Below are 16991 nucleotides of genomic sequence, written 5' to 3'. Positions count from 1 at the left end.
AACCACTACCAAAGACAAATGTGTCTCTGATTCCCTGCATAATTTCCAATAGAGGACTTGCAACCATGTGATCAAAATGTGCTATGTCATGAACGTCCGCCATGATGGTGAAAATACAAAGCAACTAGGATGGCAGCTGCTGAAAGTGTGTCTGTAAACAATGCTGAATTTTCTCAGTATTACCATGATTTACATGATCGAGCGAAGATTCGATACAAAGAGAAGATAAATGTGTGATTTTGACCCATATTAGACACAGACAACCTTTGTCATTCAGTATGCAACAAGTGTACACAGAACGAAATTTTGTTGCAATTTGGCTCAACACGGAATTAAATATAAAAGTATGCAGCAGCAAAAATATTATAAACTGCAGTAGTATAAAGTGACCTGTGGAATTAGGAATTGTTCAGTATAAATAGAAGTTTAAAGTTCAGTTTGATTTAGAGTTTGGATTTAGAGTTTAGCAGTCTGGTGACCTGGGAGAAAAAGCTGTTACAGAACCTGGTGGTCCTGCACCGAATGCTGTGGAACCTCTTTCCAGAGGCCAGGAGGGAGAACAGTCCATAGTGAGGGGTCACTGATGATGTTTCTGGCTCGGGACATGCAGTGCTTAGGTGCGATGTCCTGAATGGAGGGAAGAGAAGTCCCAATGATTTTCTCCGCTGTCCTCACCACTCTCCTCACATTCTTCCAGTCAGAGGTACTGCAGCCTCCACACCACACAGAAATGCAGCTGGTTAGAATGCTCTCTATGGTGCTTCTGTAGAATGTAGTGAGGATGGGCAGGGGCAGGTGGGCTCTCCTCATCCTACGCAGGAAGTGCAGACGCTGCTGTGCCTTCTTGACCAGTGACGCGGTGTTCACAGTCCAGGTGAAGTTGTCTGTGATGTGCACCCCCAGGAACCTGGTGCTATTGACCACCTCCACAGCCATGTTGTTGATGAGAAGTGGAGTGTGGCTGGGCTGGTTCTTCCTAAAGTCGACAATGATCTCTTTGGTTTTGTCCACGTTCAGGTTGTTTTCTCTGCACCAGCCCACCAGTTGCTCCACCTCCTCTCTGTAGGCCAGGTCGTTGTCATCCCTGATGAGGCCCACCACTGTTGTGTCATCCGCAAACTTCACAATGTGGTTGCTGGCAGCCCTGGGGACGCAGTTGTGTGTCATCAGAGTGAACATCAGAGGGCTCAGGACACAGCCCTGAGGGGAGCCTGTGCTGAGGGTGATGACACTGGAGGTGTTCTGTCTGACTCGCACTGACTGTGGTCTTTCAGTGAGGAAGTCTAGCAACTAGTTGCACGGGGGGGGTGCTGAAGCCCAGGGGACCCAGTTTGTTCACCAGATGCTGTGGAATGATGGTATTAAACGCTGAACTGAAGTCCAGGAACAGCATTCGCACATGAGTGGTGTTCTCCTCCAGGTGTGCAAGGCTCAGTTGAAGAGTGGAAGAGATGGTGTCCTCAGTGGAGTGGTTTGGCCGGTAGGCAAACTGGAAGAGGTCAAACATGGGAGGGAGCCTGGATGTGATGTGCTCCTTTACCAGCCTCTCAAAGCACTTCATCATAATGGGAGTGAGTGTGACGGGCCGGTAGTCAATGAGTGATGTGATTTGAGTTTTTTTTGGCACTGGGATGATTGTGGCAGTCTTGAAGCATGATGGGACTTTGGCTTGATCCAGTGAGGTGTTGAAAATGTCCGTTAAAACATAAGCCAGCTGGTCTGCACATTCCCTGAGCACCCGACCAGGAATATTATCGGGGCCTGGGGCCTTCCATGTGTTGACTCTCCTCAGAGTCCTCCGCACCTCAGCTGTATCAAGACAGAGTGCCTTTTCATCCTGATGGAGAACAGCTTTCACTGCAGGAATGCTATTTATGGCCCTTTTCCACTACCCTTTTTCAGCTCACTTCAGCTCGCTTCAGCTCACTTCAGCCCGACACGGCTCGCGTTTCGACTACCAAAAACCAGCACGACTCAGCTCGTTTCAGCCCTGCTTAGCCCCTAAAACTCGCACGGTTTTGGAGTGGGGCTGAAGCGAGCCAAGCCGTGCCGAGTGAGGCTGGGGGCGTGAGCAGACACTCCCCTATGCACTGATTGGTGAGGAGGCGTGTCCTCACATGCCCACACACGCCCCGCGAGCGCGCTGGGATCTGTAAACACCGTAAACCCGGAAGGAGAAGAATTACGAGAATTTCTGAAGCCTTATGCGCCTCGCCTCATCTATACGCTCTTGCCAGTATCTGTCCGCGTTGTCGGTGACAACAAGCCACAGCACCAAGACCAGCAACACTAACGACTTCATGTCCTCCATGTTTATTGTTTACTATCCGGGTCATGAGACTACCGCTTAGAAGCTCACTGATGTCACTGTTTGCGCTGCTTAACGACATCACCTGACGTCCACCCACTTTCACTAACTCCACCCAATGTGTCCACCCACTTCCAGCCAGCACGGTTCAGCGCGGTTGTAGTCGAAATGCAACTCCAACAGCCCCGCTCAGCTCGACTCAGCACGGCACGGCTCAGCCCGACTCAGCCGCGTTTGTAGTGGAAAAGCGGCATTAGTGCCTCAAACTTCCCAAAGAAATTATTGAGTTCATTGAGGAAGTCCACGTCATCATCACACTCGGGAGGGGCCATCCTGTAGTTTGTGATAGCCCGTATGCCTTGCCACATATTTAAAAAAGTCAGACTTTTCTGAAGATAAGATGCTTCTACCGACCATCGAGTACGAATACAGGTCATTTTGTCCAATGACCATTTCGTCCAAAGCCTTTCATATGCACTATCAATTATTTTATATTTCAGGTATTTGTTTGTTTGAAAAAAGGAGAAATTCTCAATGGAATTTGACTGAAGCAGCTTTGACACAAAAGAGCGTACTAAAGGGGGTAACCACATAGGCCCATGCCACTTGCTGATCCTGGGATGAGTTAACTCCCTTGTCATTGCAGGCTGCTCACTTGCATGTCTATGTTTCCAGCTGGATCATATTAAATCTTCAGGCGTGGAGCAGCACTCTCGCTGGGGCTTCATTCGCGAATCCCGGGCTGAGGCGTGGTCCTACCGACCTGAGACCATGCTCTTTCGAAGGGAGAGGCTTAGAGGGAGGTGCCTGTAAAATTTGGCTTTGCTGTGAGTTCCATTGGCTGAGTGATTAATTTTTAAAGTTGGCTGGATCATATTAAATCTTTAGATGCGAAGCAACGCTCTCGCGGGGCTTTCATTCATGAACACCAGAATACCTAAAATATAAAATAATTGCTAGTGTATACGGTGGTGTAGTGGTTAGCACTGTCGCCTCAAAGCAAGAAGGTCCTGGGTTTGAGCCCAGTGACTGGCGAGGGCCTTTCTATGTGGAGTTTGCATGTTCTCCCCGTGTCTGCGTGGGTTTCCTCCGGGTGCTCCAGTTTCCCCCACAGTCCAAAGACATGCAGGTTAGATTAATTGGTGGCTCTAAATTGACCATAGGTGTGAATGTGAGTGTGAATGGTTATTTGTCTCTGTGTCAGCCCTGTGATAACCTGGCAACTTGTCCAGGTTGTACCCCGCCTCTTGCCCATAGTCAGCTGGGATAGGCTCTAGCTTGCCTGTGACCCTGTAGAACAGGATAAGCGGCTACAGATAATGGATGGATGATAGTGCATATGAAAAAGGCTTTGGATGAAATGTCTTAACTACTGGACAGACTGTTCATTGGATGAAGTGTCCTGATCCCCTCGTCTCCTCTCTGTACTAAGCCTCAGAGTTTCCTCACCTTCTTTCCAAATCATGGACGGAATTCTAAAAAAAATCAAAACGTGCCACAGTCAAGAGTATGGTTGTGACCACAACCATGTACAGCACAAAAGATACGGCATAGCTAAAAGAACACTTAAAGCAGTGGAAAAACAAAAGAGAGTTGCACACGTGTGACTATGTTTTGTATGGCATGTCGCTTGACCCCGCATTTGTATATCCACCAACATGGCCGACATCCGGGTTTCTATTTTGTTTGATGTCACTTGCAAGTCAAGGATTCAGTGAACTGGCTTTTCTACCATGTCTCCCATATTGGTATAGCAATAAAATCTTAAATGCTATGGCTGATGTTCACACTTCTGTAAAAACTGATTACTGTTATTTGTTTACTAACTGAATGGTGATATTGCAAGTTTATGTTAGCTGTGTCTTTTACCATGAGCATCCAGTGTGTGTGTGTTAATACCATTAAAGCAGAATATCAAGTGGCTGACAACCAAGCTAAAATAAAACTGATTAACACAAGGTGTAGATATGCATACATTAAGGGCTAGCATCACTAGAATACACCAGCATAACCTCTGATTGTTATCACAAACTGCAAAGTGAAACTTTAAGAACATTAAGGTCTGCTTAAAGTTTACTAAAATATATTGAAAGCCTGGGGAGTTATGTGAACAGATGAAACATTAACCTGCATTAGAATAATGACATGTGGGACACATAGTGACAAAGGAGGTGCTCTTCATCATTACTGCATTCATTTATGAGACCTTAATGTACCCATTAAGGCCACCCTTGGTACATAGATCTGAGGGGAGAAGTTAAACAAAGACTGATCCTAATGACCCCCATGAAAATGTACAAAAAAAGACTAGGGCCTCAGAAATTTTGCCAAAAGGAAAAGAGAGTAATCTCCATGAGATTTCAAGTCTCAGGAAGGTAAACTGCACCAAATAGCACTTTGGAGTATTCAGCCTTCTTGGAACAGGTTCTCAAGGCAGTAACCCTAGGACAATCTTGTGGACACAGATGAGAAGGATGCCATCAAGTTAAAGAAGGAGGCCTTCCAAGTAATGAGGGATCTCCTGATTCAGTTGAGAGCTACAGGAGCACCAGAAAGGTTGTGACAAAAAAAAGTTGCATAAAGTAAATTCTGGTATAGTAGGAGTTTTGAAATGGAGCGGAAAATTACTTGGCCCCAAAGCTATTCTGGCAAACCAGTCGGCACGTCAGGAGAGCAGCAGAGTTTTGACCTCTACTTGGGATATTGTTGAGTAATGGAGAGAGCACTTTGAGGAATGCCTTAACCCAGTGAACATGCTTTCTCTTCAAGAGCCAGTGACAGAAATCTCTGGTGTTTTAGACTTCATTTCTGTGGCTAACTATGGCAGTTAGAAACATTCATAGTGGCAAGGTTGCAAAGGCGGATGAGACTCAGCTGGAGATGTTGAAGCTACTGGACAAGGTTGGGGCTATGTGGTTAACCTCTCCGTGTGTGCCTCTTTAATGCTGCTTGGAGTTCTGGGGCAGTGCCCTTGGGCTGGCAAATTGGGATTGTGGTCCCTATTTAAAAAAACAAAACAAACAAGATGTGTTCCAATTATAGGGGAGTCAAACTCCTCAGCCTTTCAGGAAAGGCTGATGCCAGGGTTCTGGAGAAGAGATTCCATCCAATAGTTGAACTTAGAATTCAGTATCAAGAATGTAGATACCTTCCAGGTCACGGAACAGTGGACCAGCCCTTTATTCTTTTACAATTTTGTGAGAGGTCATGGGAGTGTGCTGATCCATTGTACACATGCTTGATGGATTTGGAGAAAGCCTATGTTAATGTGCCTCAACATTTATTGTGGGAGGTATTCAAAGACTATGAGGTATGTGGGTCACCAATCCATGCGATCTGGGCTCTCTATGAGCATAGTGAGAGTTGTTTTCATATTCTTGGTGACAAGTAGAAACTGTATGTCAATGGTGTGTCTTGCCTACCCACTTGTCTGTGGTTTTCATGGACAAGATAATCAGGATGCAGCTAAAGTTGGAGAGATTAAAAGAGTATGTGGGGCTAGAAGTAGCATCCCTGCTATTGCAGATGATGCTTTTTTGGCAACATCTGAACTGGACCTCTGGCATGCACTTGACCATTTCACTGCTGTATGTAAATCAGTTGGGATGAAAATCAGCACCCCCAAGTCTGAGGTCATAGTTATCTCTGAGGAATGTGGAATGCTCCCTTCCATTGAGGGAAGATATTGTCCCTGACAGAGAAGTTTAAGTATCTTGAGATCTTACAACCTCAAGGTTGGATGATAGGAAAAGTTGAAAAAGTTGGTATGGTGTAATTGAAATTAAAATGGAAAACAAGCAATGATTTGTAAATTATTTTTGACTTGTATTACACTCAAAACAATACAGGGTGTTTCAAAAAAATTTGATATTATTTGAGATGTAAATATCCCAGAATGATATCAAATTTTTTGAAACACCCTGTACAATAGCACATTGCTTGATGTTTTACCTCATTATTTTTATTGTTTTTAAAATAAATAAAACAATAAAAACATCCTCTACACCCTGTTCACTCATGACTGTCGCCTCCCACAAGGACATCATCATCCTGAAGTTTGTGTACGACACCGCAGTGATAGGACGCATCACTGGTGGAGACGAAAAGGTCTACAGGAGGGAGGTGGCCAGTCTGGTGTCATGGTGTGAAGACAACAACCTCACCTTCAACATGGACAAGACAAAGGAGATGATCGTGGACATGAGGAAGGAGAGGAGACCTCATCAGCCACTGTTCATCCGGGAGCTTAAGGTGGAGAGGGTGAGCAGCTTCAAATACCTGGGTGTTCACATCAGTGAGGACCTCATGTGGACACTTAACACCACACAGCTGGTTAGGAAGGCTCAACAGTGGCTGCACTTTCTGAGGAGGCTGAGGAAGTTTGGTATGTTGCCCAAGATCCTCAGCAACTTCTACAGCTGTGTGATTGAGAGCATCCTGACCAACTGCATCACCGTGTGGTACGGCAGCACTACAGCTATGGACCACAAACGCCTGCAGAGAGTGATGAAGACTGCTGAGAGGATCAACAGAACTCCACTGCCCTCTCCGCAGAGCATCTACCACCACAGAGTCCACAGGAGAGCTGCCGCCATCTTCAAAGACCCCACCCACCCCCAGCATGGACTGTTCACACTTCTACCCTCAGGCTGGAGGTACAGAAGTGTGAAATGCAGGACTGTCAGATTAAAGAACTCTTTCTTTCCCACTGCCATCAGACTCCTGAACAGCTGACAGGACTCTATAACCATGGACTACCTCCCTGTAAACTGTCCTTGACTGTTTACATCTGTTTGCACACTACTGCCCTTTTCGCTGCTATGTTCTATCATTGCCTATTACTACCTATTTTGCACTACATTACCTTTATTTTGTACTATACTGTTCTTTTTTTTGCACTATACTGCCTTTACTTTGTATTATTTCTTCCACCTACGGTATTTATTGTTGTAATTTGGCATTCATGGTGGACAGCAAACTAAGAATTTCATTGTGCAAGAGAACATGTTCCTTACTGTGCATATGACAAACACTGAAACTTGAAATAATTATTTCAATTTTGATTCTTGTAACATTTTTTTTAAAGCTGGGATGGTAAAGTGCTTACCACTTCATAAATGTTGCCATTCCTTCTCACAACATGTAAAAGATGTTTAGGGACTGAAGACAACAAATGATTAAGTGTTTCAGGCATTATTTCATTCCATTCTTCCTGCAAATAGATTTTAAATTGTGCAACAGTGTGGGGTTGCCATATTTTTCATTTCAAATTCACCACACATTCTCTATTAGGGACAGAGGGGACAGGCACCATTTCCTTCCACAACCATGCCTTTGTAAAGTGTGCAGAATGTGGTTTTGCATTGTCTTGTTCAAATATCCCCAGAAAAGATGTCATCTTGAAAGCAGAATATGTTGCTCCAAAATCTCAATGTACTTTTCTGCATTAATGCTGCCATCACAGAAGTGTAAGGTACCCCTGCCATGGGCACTGACACAACTGATGACAAACTCTGGGTTTTGGACTTGTTGCTGCTAACAGTGTGGATGGTCCTTTTTGTCTTTGGTCTGGAGGACATGGTGTCCATTTGTTGCAAAAAAGACCTGAAATTCTAATTCATCTGACCACAATACATGTTTCCACTGTGTGATGGGCCATCCCAGATGCCTCCGAGCCCAGAGAAGCCATGGTGCTTCTGGACACAGTTAAAATAAGGCTTACTATGCAAAAAGAAAAAAGTTTTAACTGGCATTTGTGGGTGTAGTGCTTGACAAAGGTTTGCCAATGTAATCCCGAGCCCATGTGATTGTATCAGCTATAGATGAATGACGGTTCTTGATGCAGTGCCATCTGAAGTAACGTCCCTATTATTTGTGGAGAATTCTGTTCTTCTGGCATAATCTGAACTGGACCGCCGATGGTTATCTACCGGAAAAGGATAGGATGCTCCCTTCAGGTGAGAGAAGAGACCTTGCCCATGACACAGGCGTAAAATTATCTTGAGATCTATTTACAAGTGATGAACAAAATAACATGAGACTGAAAAATGGATCAGGTCAGCAGCAGCGTTTCAGGTGGGGTTTACATTAGACCGTATCAGCGGATCATCAGATTAACGTTTTTAAAACGATTAGTGTGCACACAGCAACACCAATACACGATTCGCGTGCACACAGCAACACCAATACACGGATACGCTCGGCTCCGCAGGCATCCTGCGCTCCAAATCACTCCGCCCTGAACAGCGAGTGCCCTCTGGGGGGTGCGCACTCCGGCCCTGCGCAGCTCACAGAGCACGCGAGTGAAGTGCACGAGCCACGATTCGGGACTGAGCCGCTGTGTGTGTGATCCCAGCGCATATCACTTACCACTTGCAAGTGGAAGGATGGCAAGCCTAAAGACAATCATAACTACACAATGGGCAGTATTTGCATCAGTATTTGCAGTATTTTCATACTTTTATACTCTCTTTAATGAAAGGTGATACAAGGCGGAAGTCCGCGCCGTTTTTCAGCAGTCGCGTCACATGACCAACGCCAGCGAATCAGGAAGGTGGATGTCACAGTGACGTTGTCCAATGACGACGCCAGCTAGAGCTCAGCACAGCGTATCCGCGTATCTCAATGTTTACACAGCACCGGACCAGACACCATCTAGATTGAATACGTGGACGCTGGCGGATTCCCGTTTCCCGGCGTTTCCAGGCGGTTTAATGTAAACGGACAGTGCATCCGCGAAGAAAACGAGACAGATACGGTCTAATGTAAACTTGGCCTCAGTCACCATACCAGAGTCTGTGATGGTGAAGCAGGAGATCAGTTTGCAGGCAAAGTTCTTTACATTCAATCCCTTACACTCCTTTTCTGGTTTTCAGGGGCAAGATATCAAGACACAGCTAAGGCTGAAGAATTGTCCAGTATGTGGGGCTGTTATTTACAAAGCTTTATTTACCAATCTATCCTCACCCAAGGTCATGAGCTGTGAGTAGTGACTGAAGGCATAAGGTCACAAGGACAGGCAGTGCAACTGAGGTCCCACCACAGGGTTGCTTAGCTTACTCTCCATGATAGGGCGAGAAGTTCAATAATCTGGTAGAGTATAGCCACTGTTCCTCTGAATTGGGAGAAGCCAGCTGAAATGGTTTGGGCACCTTGCAAGGATGCCCCTGGTCAGGTCCTGGTAGATTCTCCTAGTTGGTTTGTGAACAGATGGGGATTCCCCAGGAGGAGGGAATCTGTGGCTGGGGATAAAGATGTCTGGGTGGACTTTCTTAGCTTGTTGCTACCTCAACCCCCACCAGGATAAGTGGAAGGAAAATGAAAGAATGAATGAATGAAAATGTCCTGGAAAAATATTACATATGCAACATGCATCTAGGGAGTTTTTTTCAATGCTAAAATAATCATATCATGCTAATATTAAAAGGGATAGAATAGAGAGACAAAACAGTGCCATTCTCTATGTACTTGTGAATTGCACTGTTAGGCACCCTTGTGTTAACATGGCATTCATTCACTGTTAAATCACATAAGCATGTTCTGGTACAATATTCCTAGAAAAATCTTACATAATTTCCTCACTTTCAGACCCCACTAAATTTGTATGACTGACCGTCGAAAAAGCAGGAAGCTCCATTCTGTAGCTTGGGTTCTGGCTAAGCCATTCAATCAGGCCTTTACTGGCTGCCTCTCTGTCAATACTCATGGTCAGCGATTCTGAGGGAGGAGGGGCAGAAGGGGGATGGCTGGGGCAATCAGACTGAGAGGAGGTGGAGGACACAATGGGGTGGTTGATAGTCTCTGGCTGCCTCTTAAAAAAACAAAACAAACCCCCCCCCACAGATTTCAGTTTGTTGCCTCTTTTACCATTTCAGAAATTACTCTGTTCCACATATATCCAAATAACTACCTCTATAATCATACTTACCTTTGCTTTAGTTAAGTGTATGTCTCGTTCCTTCAATAATCCAAGGTCAAGTGTTTCCACATTTCTCCTTCGACCTCTCTTCCTCCTCATTATTGAATCGTCATGACGAAGGCTGCCATTAACAATCTGCCCTGTAACAGGGTGTACAAGTCCTGCTTGCAGAATACCCGCCATGTCCAATCCCATCAAGCCCTCCATGGAGCTCAGGTTAGGCATCTTGTGAGGTGATGATTGGACAGCATGGGTCACAGGTCTCATAGATTCAGCCTCCCTACTAAATGCAGTTTCTGTTGGCTTAGACAGATCCATGGCAGCTTCTTGCCAACCATTTAGGAGGAGGGTACTCCCATGGTGGGGAACGCCAAGTTGGATTTTCTCTCCAAGATCGACCGGTTTGACAGGAACCTCCGTGTTAAATTCAAACCCACACTTGGAACGCTTGAGTTCAGAAAGAAATGCAGGTGTTACTAACCGTTCCTGGACACAGTGGCAAAAAAAGAAAAGGACATAAATGTTTCTATTTTACAAATTAGCATGTTCTGTCATTATGGCATCTTAACCCTTTATTTTACAGTTACAAAGCTATAGCCAGTTACCTTGTGTATATGGGGTATTGAATGTGGTATGTTTAAGTTAATGTCTTGAGGTAGAGGCATTCTTGCTGGTAAAAACCCTGCCCTTAGCTGGGCACTGTTGGACATGCAGGTGTTGACGACTGAATTGGGAGATTCATACTGCTGACTAGGGGAAGGCCACTTCCCTTTTAAGATGGCTTGGCAAATACTGTCAACGCGATTGATGATAACTCTGTCCTGGAAAAAGTGAAAATTTAATAAGATGTTAAAGTGTTAAATAAAAAAAACATTGAGTGAATGAAATGCTTTTAAAAATGGTTATGTAATAATCAAATAAAAGACAGATTACACAAACCTTGGGCCACTCAGAGAATGAGTAATGGGCTTTCTCTTGTAGCAGCCGAGCAATGGTTGGCTCCTTTGGATCATGAAGACTGCTTGCCACGTCACATATGGATGGCTCAAACTGTGGCGCCTCGACAACTCTATCTGCTAATAAAACTGAATACACAAATAAGAATAATAGGGATAATAGCATTAAATATTTTTCCAAAACTTTTTATATGATGTACTAACAAAGATACATATAGGACACTTTTTTGATGGATAAAAACATGCATTCTATTCCCTTCTAGCGTGTTTCATTCATTTGGTTTGATAGCATACAATATTGTTAGCATATTGCTTATCCTACATGTATTATAACAAGCTACCCAATTACCCAATTGGGTAATTCATTACCCAATAATAAACCGCTGTGTCTGTTATTGTGTATATGACAAATAAACATCTTGAATCTTGAGAATGAGCACTGAATATGGGCTACAATAGTGCATGGTTGTAAGACATGACGTCACACATTGGAGCTGATGTGAATATTCAATGAGACAGTTTTCTGCTGCGCATGAGCAGAAGCATTTCTTTGTTCGCTTGGAAAGAAAAAAAACGCGTTGAACACCCAAAAGGCTACCAAAACTTCATTAGATATTCTTCATGCATATTTACAAGAGAAAAACATACCAACAGACATAAAAAAAACTGGAAAAGAGAGTATGTATAATAATAATATTGGCTGACTTTTTTTGTGGTATATCAGATATATTCCATTCAGCTAGCATGATACTGAACTTGTTTTCAACTCGTTCAATATCATGAATGAGATAGCTGAATGAAGTATAACTGATATACCGCTCAATGTCAGCCAACATTATTTATATTGCAAGCTAATTAAATGGGATCCATTTACAAATAATTTATATATTTACTCTGTAAGCATTTTTTGTTGCTTTGTGTCTGTATTCCAGATTTTTTAAAATAAAACAATTACTATGCCTATTATCTGGCAAGGCGCGCTGCAATACAGATGCAAGTGGGGAGTTAAACTCTCGTGGTTACCAGAGGACTAGCCCCCCACTGTAACCCTAGCTATGTAATAGGCGAGAGGCCGAGGGCTGCGGAAACGGAGATCGGTGCCGCCCGATGCGCCACACAGTGCGGGAAGGACTTTAACTTTACTTTATGCCTATTATTACTGTGCCAAATATGGTATTCTTGCATGACTGTGAGTTGTTTAGTCAAACTTATTCTAAGCCTGATATTTGAAACTGAGAATTATGAAAGTACTCAATTAAGTACTGCTGATCAGATGTTGATACTTTACAAAATATAGCTGGTTTTACATTCCTCACTTTTTGTTGGCTTTTATTTCAATAGTTCAACAAAGTGAAATGGTCTCATCAAAGCTGAGGTACTTCTCAGAGAAACCAGAATGTTAAAGCTGTATCTGTCTTATTATCTGAAATATGGGCCCTTTGTGGACACCAAACAATGTTTCTACTATGTTAAGGTACTATTTTATTAAATTTACTAGTATTCAAATTTCCTAGCATAAAAGTATTTTGAATAATTATCGAACATTTACAATGCTATATACCACCATTTCTTTCTTTTAGCTTGTATGAGTCTGCTGTTGGAATATAACCACTGTTTTTCATTTGGTGATGTCACGAATAATGCGGAAGCTCCAAGTTTGTGGCAGCCTCCAAACATGGCCACCATGGCCTACAACTCCCAGCAAGCTCCACAGTGCCCTGCCTCTCCTGAATTCTAATCAGTGTTGCACCTGAATCACATTTCCCTATCACTGCCAAATATATTTATGCACTTTTCTTCTGCCTGCTCTTAGTGAAGTATTGCTCAGGGTTTCCACATCTGATCATGTCAAGCCTTTGATTTTCTGCTTTACTACTCTCAGTTAACAACTTTGCTTCCACCTTCCTTGACTTTGATCTCTGCTTAAAGCCTCACTCACAACCCGCTGTAAGTGTTTTGGACACTCATGGATTGCAGGATTTGGTAGCTCGCAGTCATGCTGCAGGGTCGCGGTGAACCCGGGGGAAAGTTTGGGAGAGGAGTATGGGCAAAGTACTTGTCAAGTACAGGTTGCACGCCTGACTTCCTCGAGGCGTGGGAAAAATTGCGCCGTTAGCCCGTGGAAAGCGTATGTTCAGTGAGTGTGGAGTGTGTGAAACTTGCATTTTACCAGTTTCCTGCACTCTGCATATGGGTCACACTTGTGAAGCATGTGTGATGCATGTGATTAGCACGTTACAATCACTCATAACTTGCGTGTGATGCAAGCCAGGAGTGGGTATAAAACCAGCGTGTCTGCAGCATTCTGCATCTGTCTTTCGACTAAAGAACATTGGATGTTTTGTGGGAAAAATGTAAAAATTTTCAGTTTAAAGTTTAGAAAATGGGACCCAAGAAGGAACGAGCAAAAGTGAAGTAACTCAGCCTGAAACAGCAGAGGGGGAGGAGGAGGAAGAATTTGATGATGATGGTAGCAGCACCAGCAAGCCCTGCACGGACAGGGAGAAGTATGCCTTCAAGCCGGCAGAAGGCACAGCACCCCGCCAGAGGTATTTTCATAGGTAAATACGCATGCTTTAAACATTCATTTCGGTATCTATATGCTTATATAATTAATATTATATATGCTGATTTTCATGTATGTTTCAGCTAACGATGCCCAGAAATGAGGACATTGCAATCCCATCATCACTGTCAGGCCATTGTGCCATGCTCAGTGATGAAGACAAGGACATCCCGACACACCGTCCCACCACTCAGCAGGAGTAGGAGCAGGAGAGCAGCTTGGAGTCAAAGTGTGTTTCAGTGCTCAAACTGTTGGGCTATTTAGTTGAGATTTTTTAGAATGTAATAAAATGCGTGTAGCAATAGTTAGGATGGGTGGAGCACAGAAGCACGGCAGGCCAGAACTGAGTTTGCAAAACCCTTTTATATTTAGCTTTTCAGCTTTTAATTCTTCTTCCACACACACACGCGCGCACACACACACGAGTGTTCTCGTCAGGGGAGAGCTCCCTTCCTCTGCTCTCCCTCTCCTCTTATAGGGCACGGTCACTGGGGAAGACACATAAACACAGGTTAATTCCCGTCAGGTGCAGTGATTCGTATTGAATTTCATTCTTGATAACGTATTGAATTTCATTCTTGCTTGTTGAAGGTCCCTCCTCCCAATTTTCACGCAGCACATCTAAAATGCCACGCGGCTTACGCCCGTATAATAATTTGAATGGGGAGAACCCCATGGAGACTTGCGGGACCTCTTGCACTGCGAATAACAGGGGCTCGAGCCATTTATCCCAGCTGCATACGTCCTCGCTTACAAATTTTCAAATTATGTTCTTGAGGGTGCGGTTGAACCGTTCGACTAAGCCATCCGTTTGTGGGTGATAAACGCTGGTGTGGATAGGCTTAATTCCCAGTAACCCATACAGCTCGCGCAGTGTGCGTGACATAAATGTAGTGCCTTGATCAGTCAGAATCTCTCTGGGGATTCCGACTCGGGAGATGACGCGGAAGAGTGCTTCTGCAATACTACGTGCAGAGATTGCGAAGAGGCATTGCTTCCGGATATTGCATTACATAGTCCACCAGAACTAAAATAAAGCGATATCCTCGTGTTGACCGATCTAATGGCCCGATGAGATCCATCCCAATTCTTTCGAACGGGGTCTTGATTAATGGCAGAGGGCACAAAGGCACTTTTGGAATGGCCGGTGGATTTACTAACTGGCATTTGTGGCACGCCGTACACCACCTATGGACATCGCCGTGAATCCCTGGCCAATAGAACTGGGCCATTATTTGGGCTAGTGCCTTATCCTGCCCTAAGTGTCCGGCCATGGGATTAAAGTGAGCCACCTAGAATATAAATTCCCGGCGGCTCTTTGGGATCAAAAGCTGTGTTATCGGTTCCTTACTCTGAGTATCCTGCATCACTCGGTATAACCTATCCTTAATAATGGAGAAATAGGGGAAGGATGGGGTGGCGTTTAGCTGGAGCATTTGACCATTGATTACTCTTACTTGGTCAAACGCATGCCGCAGAGTCTCGTCTCGTGACTGATCTAATAGGAAATCCGCGAGGGATTCCCCGAGAGAGGGAGGAGGAGCAGGTTGCTCCTCACTCTGACGCAGTGATGACGTAGACGGCTCTGTAACAGCTGCTCCTGCCAAAGCCACACCGGAACCTCCCCCCGCTAAATTATGGCAGGCCCCACTCTTCAGTAAATGTGTCATTAATTCCCTGAATCCCAGCCAATCAGTCCCCAAAATTATCGAGTGGGTAAGGCGAGGATTAACCGCCACCTTTACTCTAAATTTTTCCCCTCGAAATAGACTGTGGACCGACACTAAAGGGTAGGTGTGAGCATCCCCATGCACACACAACACCTTCACCAATTGTGCTCTCCCCAATGCCTCATCTTGCACCAGGCTTTGGTGAATTGAGGTCTGATTACAGCCGGAGTCCACCAAAGCCTGATACGTATCCCCTTGGATACTCACCGGTATGCGATACGCTCCGGCCCAATCAAGGGCGGTCTCTGGCGTGTCAGGGATCTGGACCACCGTGCCCACCTCCATTGCCGAGCACTGATGCTGGAGGTGCTCCGGCTCCCCACAGCGCCAGCATACCGGCCCAGGCTTTCCCTCTGCACCGGTGTTCCGGAGCTCACGCACCTGAGGGAGGGAAGACACAGACACAGAAGTAGGAAACAGTAGGGCACCGTGGGTGTGGTGAGCCGGCTGGGGTGGAGCCGGCCCCTGCCTCTGCAGTGGGGGAATGGGGAGAGAGAGGGGGGAGAAGAAGAGACATGCTCTCCTGCTATCGGAACAGCCACCATATAGTCCTCCGCCAGCTCGATGGCCTGATCCAGTGACGCCAGGTGATGGCACTGGACCCACTCCGCTGTTCCTTCTGGAAGTCGGGCGATGAATTGTTCCAGCGCCACCAGGTCGATGATTCCCTCGGTGTCGCGGTTGTCAGCCCTCAGCCACTGGCGGCAGGCGTCCCGGAGTTGCTGGCCAAACGCGAACGGCCGGCCGACCTCCTCCAGGTGCAGTGCGCGGAAGCGCTGCCGCTGCTGCTCCGGGGTGTGCCCCACACATTGCAGGATGGCCCCGCGGAGGTTGGCGTAGACCAGCCAACTGTCGGCAGGGAGCTGTAGCGCGGCCAGCTGCGCCTCGCCCATTAGCAGGGGGAGGAGGCGCGCCGCGCGCTGTTCCACCGGCCAAACCCATGCCTCTGCCGCCTGCTCAAAAAGAGCGAGGAAGGCTTCGGGGTCGTCATGCGGACCCATCTTCGTTAGGGTGAGGTGGGGAGGGTCCGCGGCGGTGGTGATGGTGGACCCCGCCGACGCGAGGAGGTGCCGGAACGCCTGGTGATCTTCCTGCTGTGCCAGCACCAGGGCTTTGAACCATTGTTCCTGCTCCTTCCGGAGGGCGACCAGCGCCTGGTGCTGGCTCTGTTGGGCCGAGGCGAGGGCATGGACCAGGTCCTTGAAGGGGGAGGACTCCATGAGGCTGTTCTCTTCTGTACTCCGTCCCAGGTTTTGGCACCACTGTAGCGATAGTTAGGGTGGGTGGAGCACAGAAGCACGGCAGGCCAGAACTGAGTTCGCAAAGCTCTTTTTTTATTTAGCTTTTCAGCTTTTAACTCTTCTTCCATGCACGCGCGCACACACACACACACAAGTGTTCTCATCAGGGGAGAGCTCCCTTCCTCTGCTCTCCCTCTCCTCTTATAGGGCGCGGTCACTGGGGAAGACACACAAATGCAGGTTAATTCCCGTGAGGTGCAGTGATTCTGCCA

At 45.8% G+C, this 16991-nt stretch overlaps 1 protein-coding gene across 21 annotated transcripts in view; it reads right to left on the bottom strand.

Moving 5' to 3' along the window:
• chd6 (chromodomain helicase DNA binding protein 6) overlaps positions 1 to 16991 on the bottom strand; it is a 379195-nt gene that overhangs the window by 36020 nt on the left and 326184 nt on the right. For 19 of the 21 annotated variants that reach the window (XM_060919167.1, XM_060919164.1, XM_060919158.1 and 16 more), the window contains 4 exons: positions 11166 to 11311; positions 10832 to 11047; positions 10236 to 10712; positions 9921 to 10118 (listed from right to left, as the gene is read on the bottom strand). In XM_060919167.1, the coding sequence (XP_060775150.1) occupies positions 9921 to 10118; positions 10236 to 10712; positions 10832 to 11047; positions 11166 to 11311 (1037 nt within the window). The remainder of the gene's footprint in view (positions 1 to 9920; positions 10119 to 10235; positions 10713 to 10831; positions 11048 to 11165; positions 11312 to 16991) is intronic. The other 2 variants (XM_060919172.1, XM_060919174.1) reach the window with 2 other exon arrangements.

Source organism: Neoarius graeffei, chromosome 4 (assembly GCF_027579695.1).
Source record: "Neoarius graeffei isolate fNeoGra1 chromosome 4, fNeoGra1.pri, whole genome shotgun sequence".
Classification (NCBI taxonomy): Eukaryota; Metazoa; Chordata; class Actinopteri; order Siluriformes; family Ariidae; genus Neoarius; species Neoarius graeffei.
Note: the sequence above shows the minus strand (reverse complement) of the source record. Positions and strands in the feature narration are given on the sequence as shown.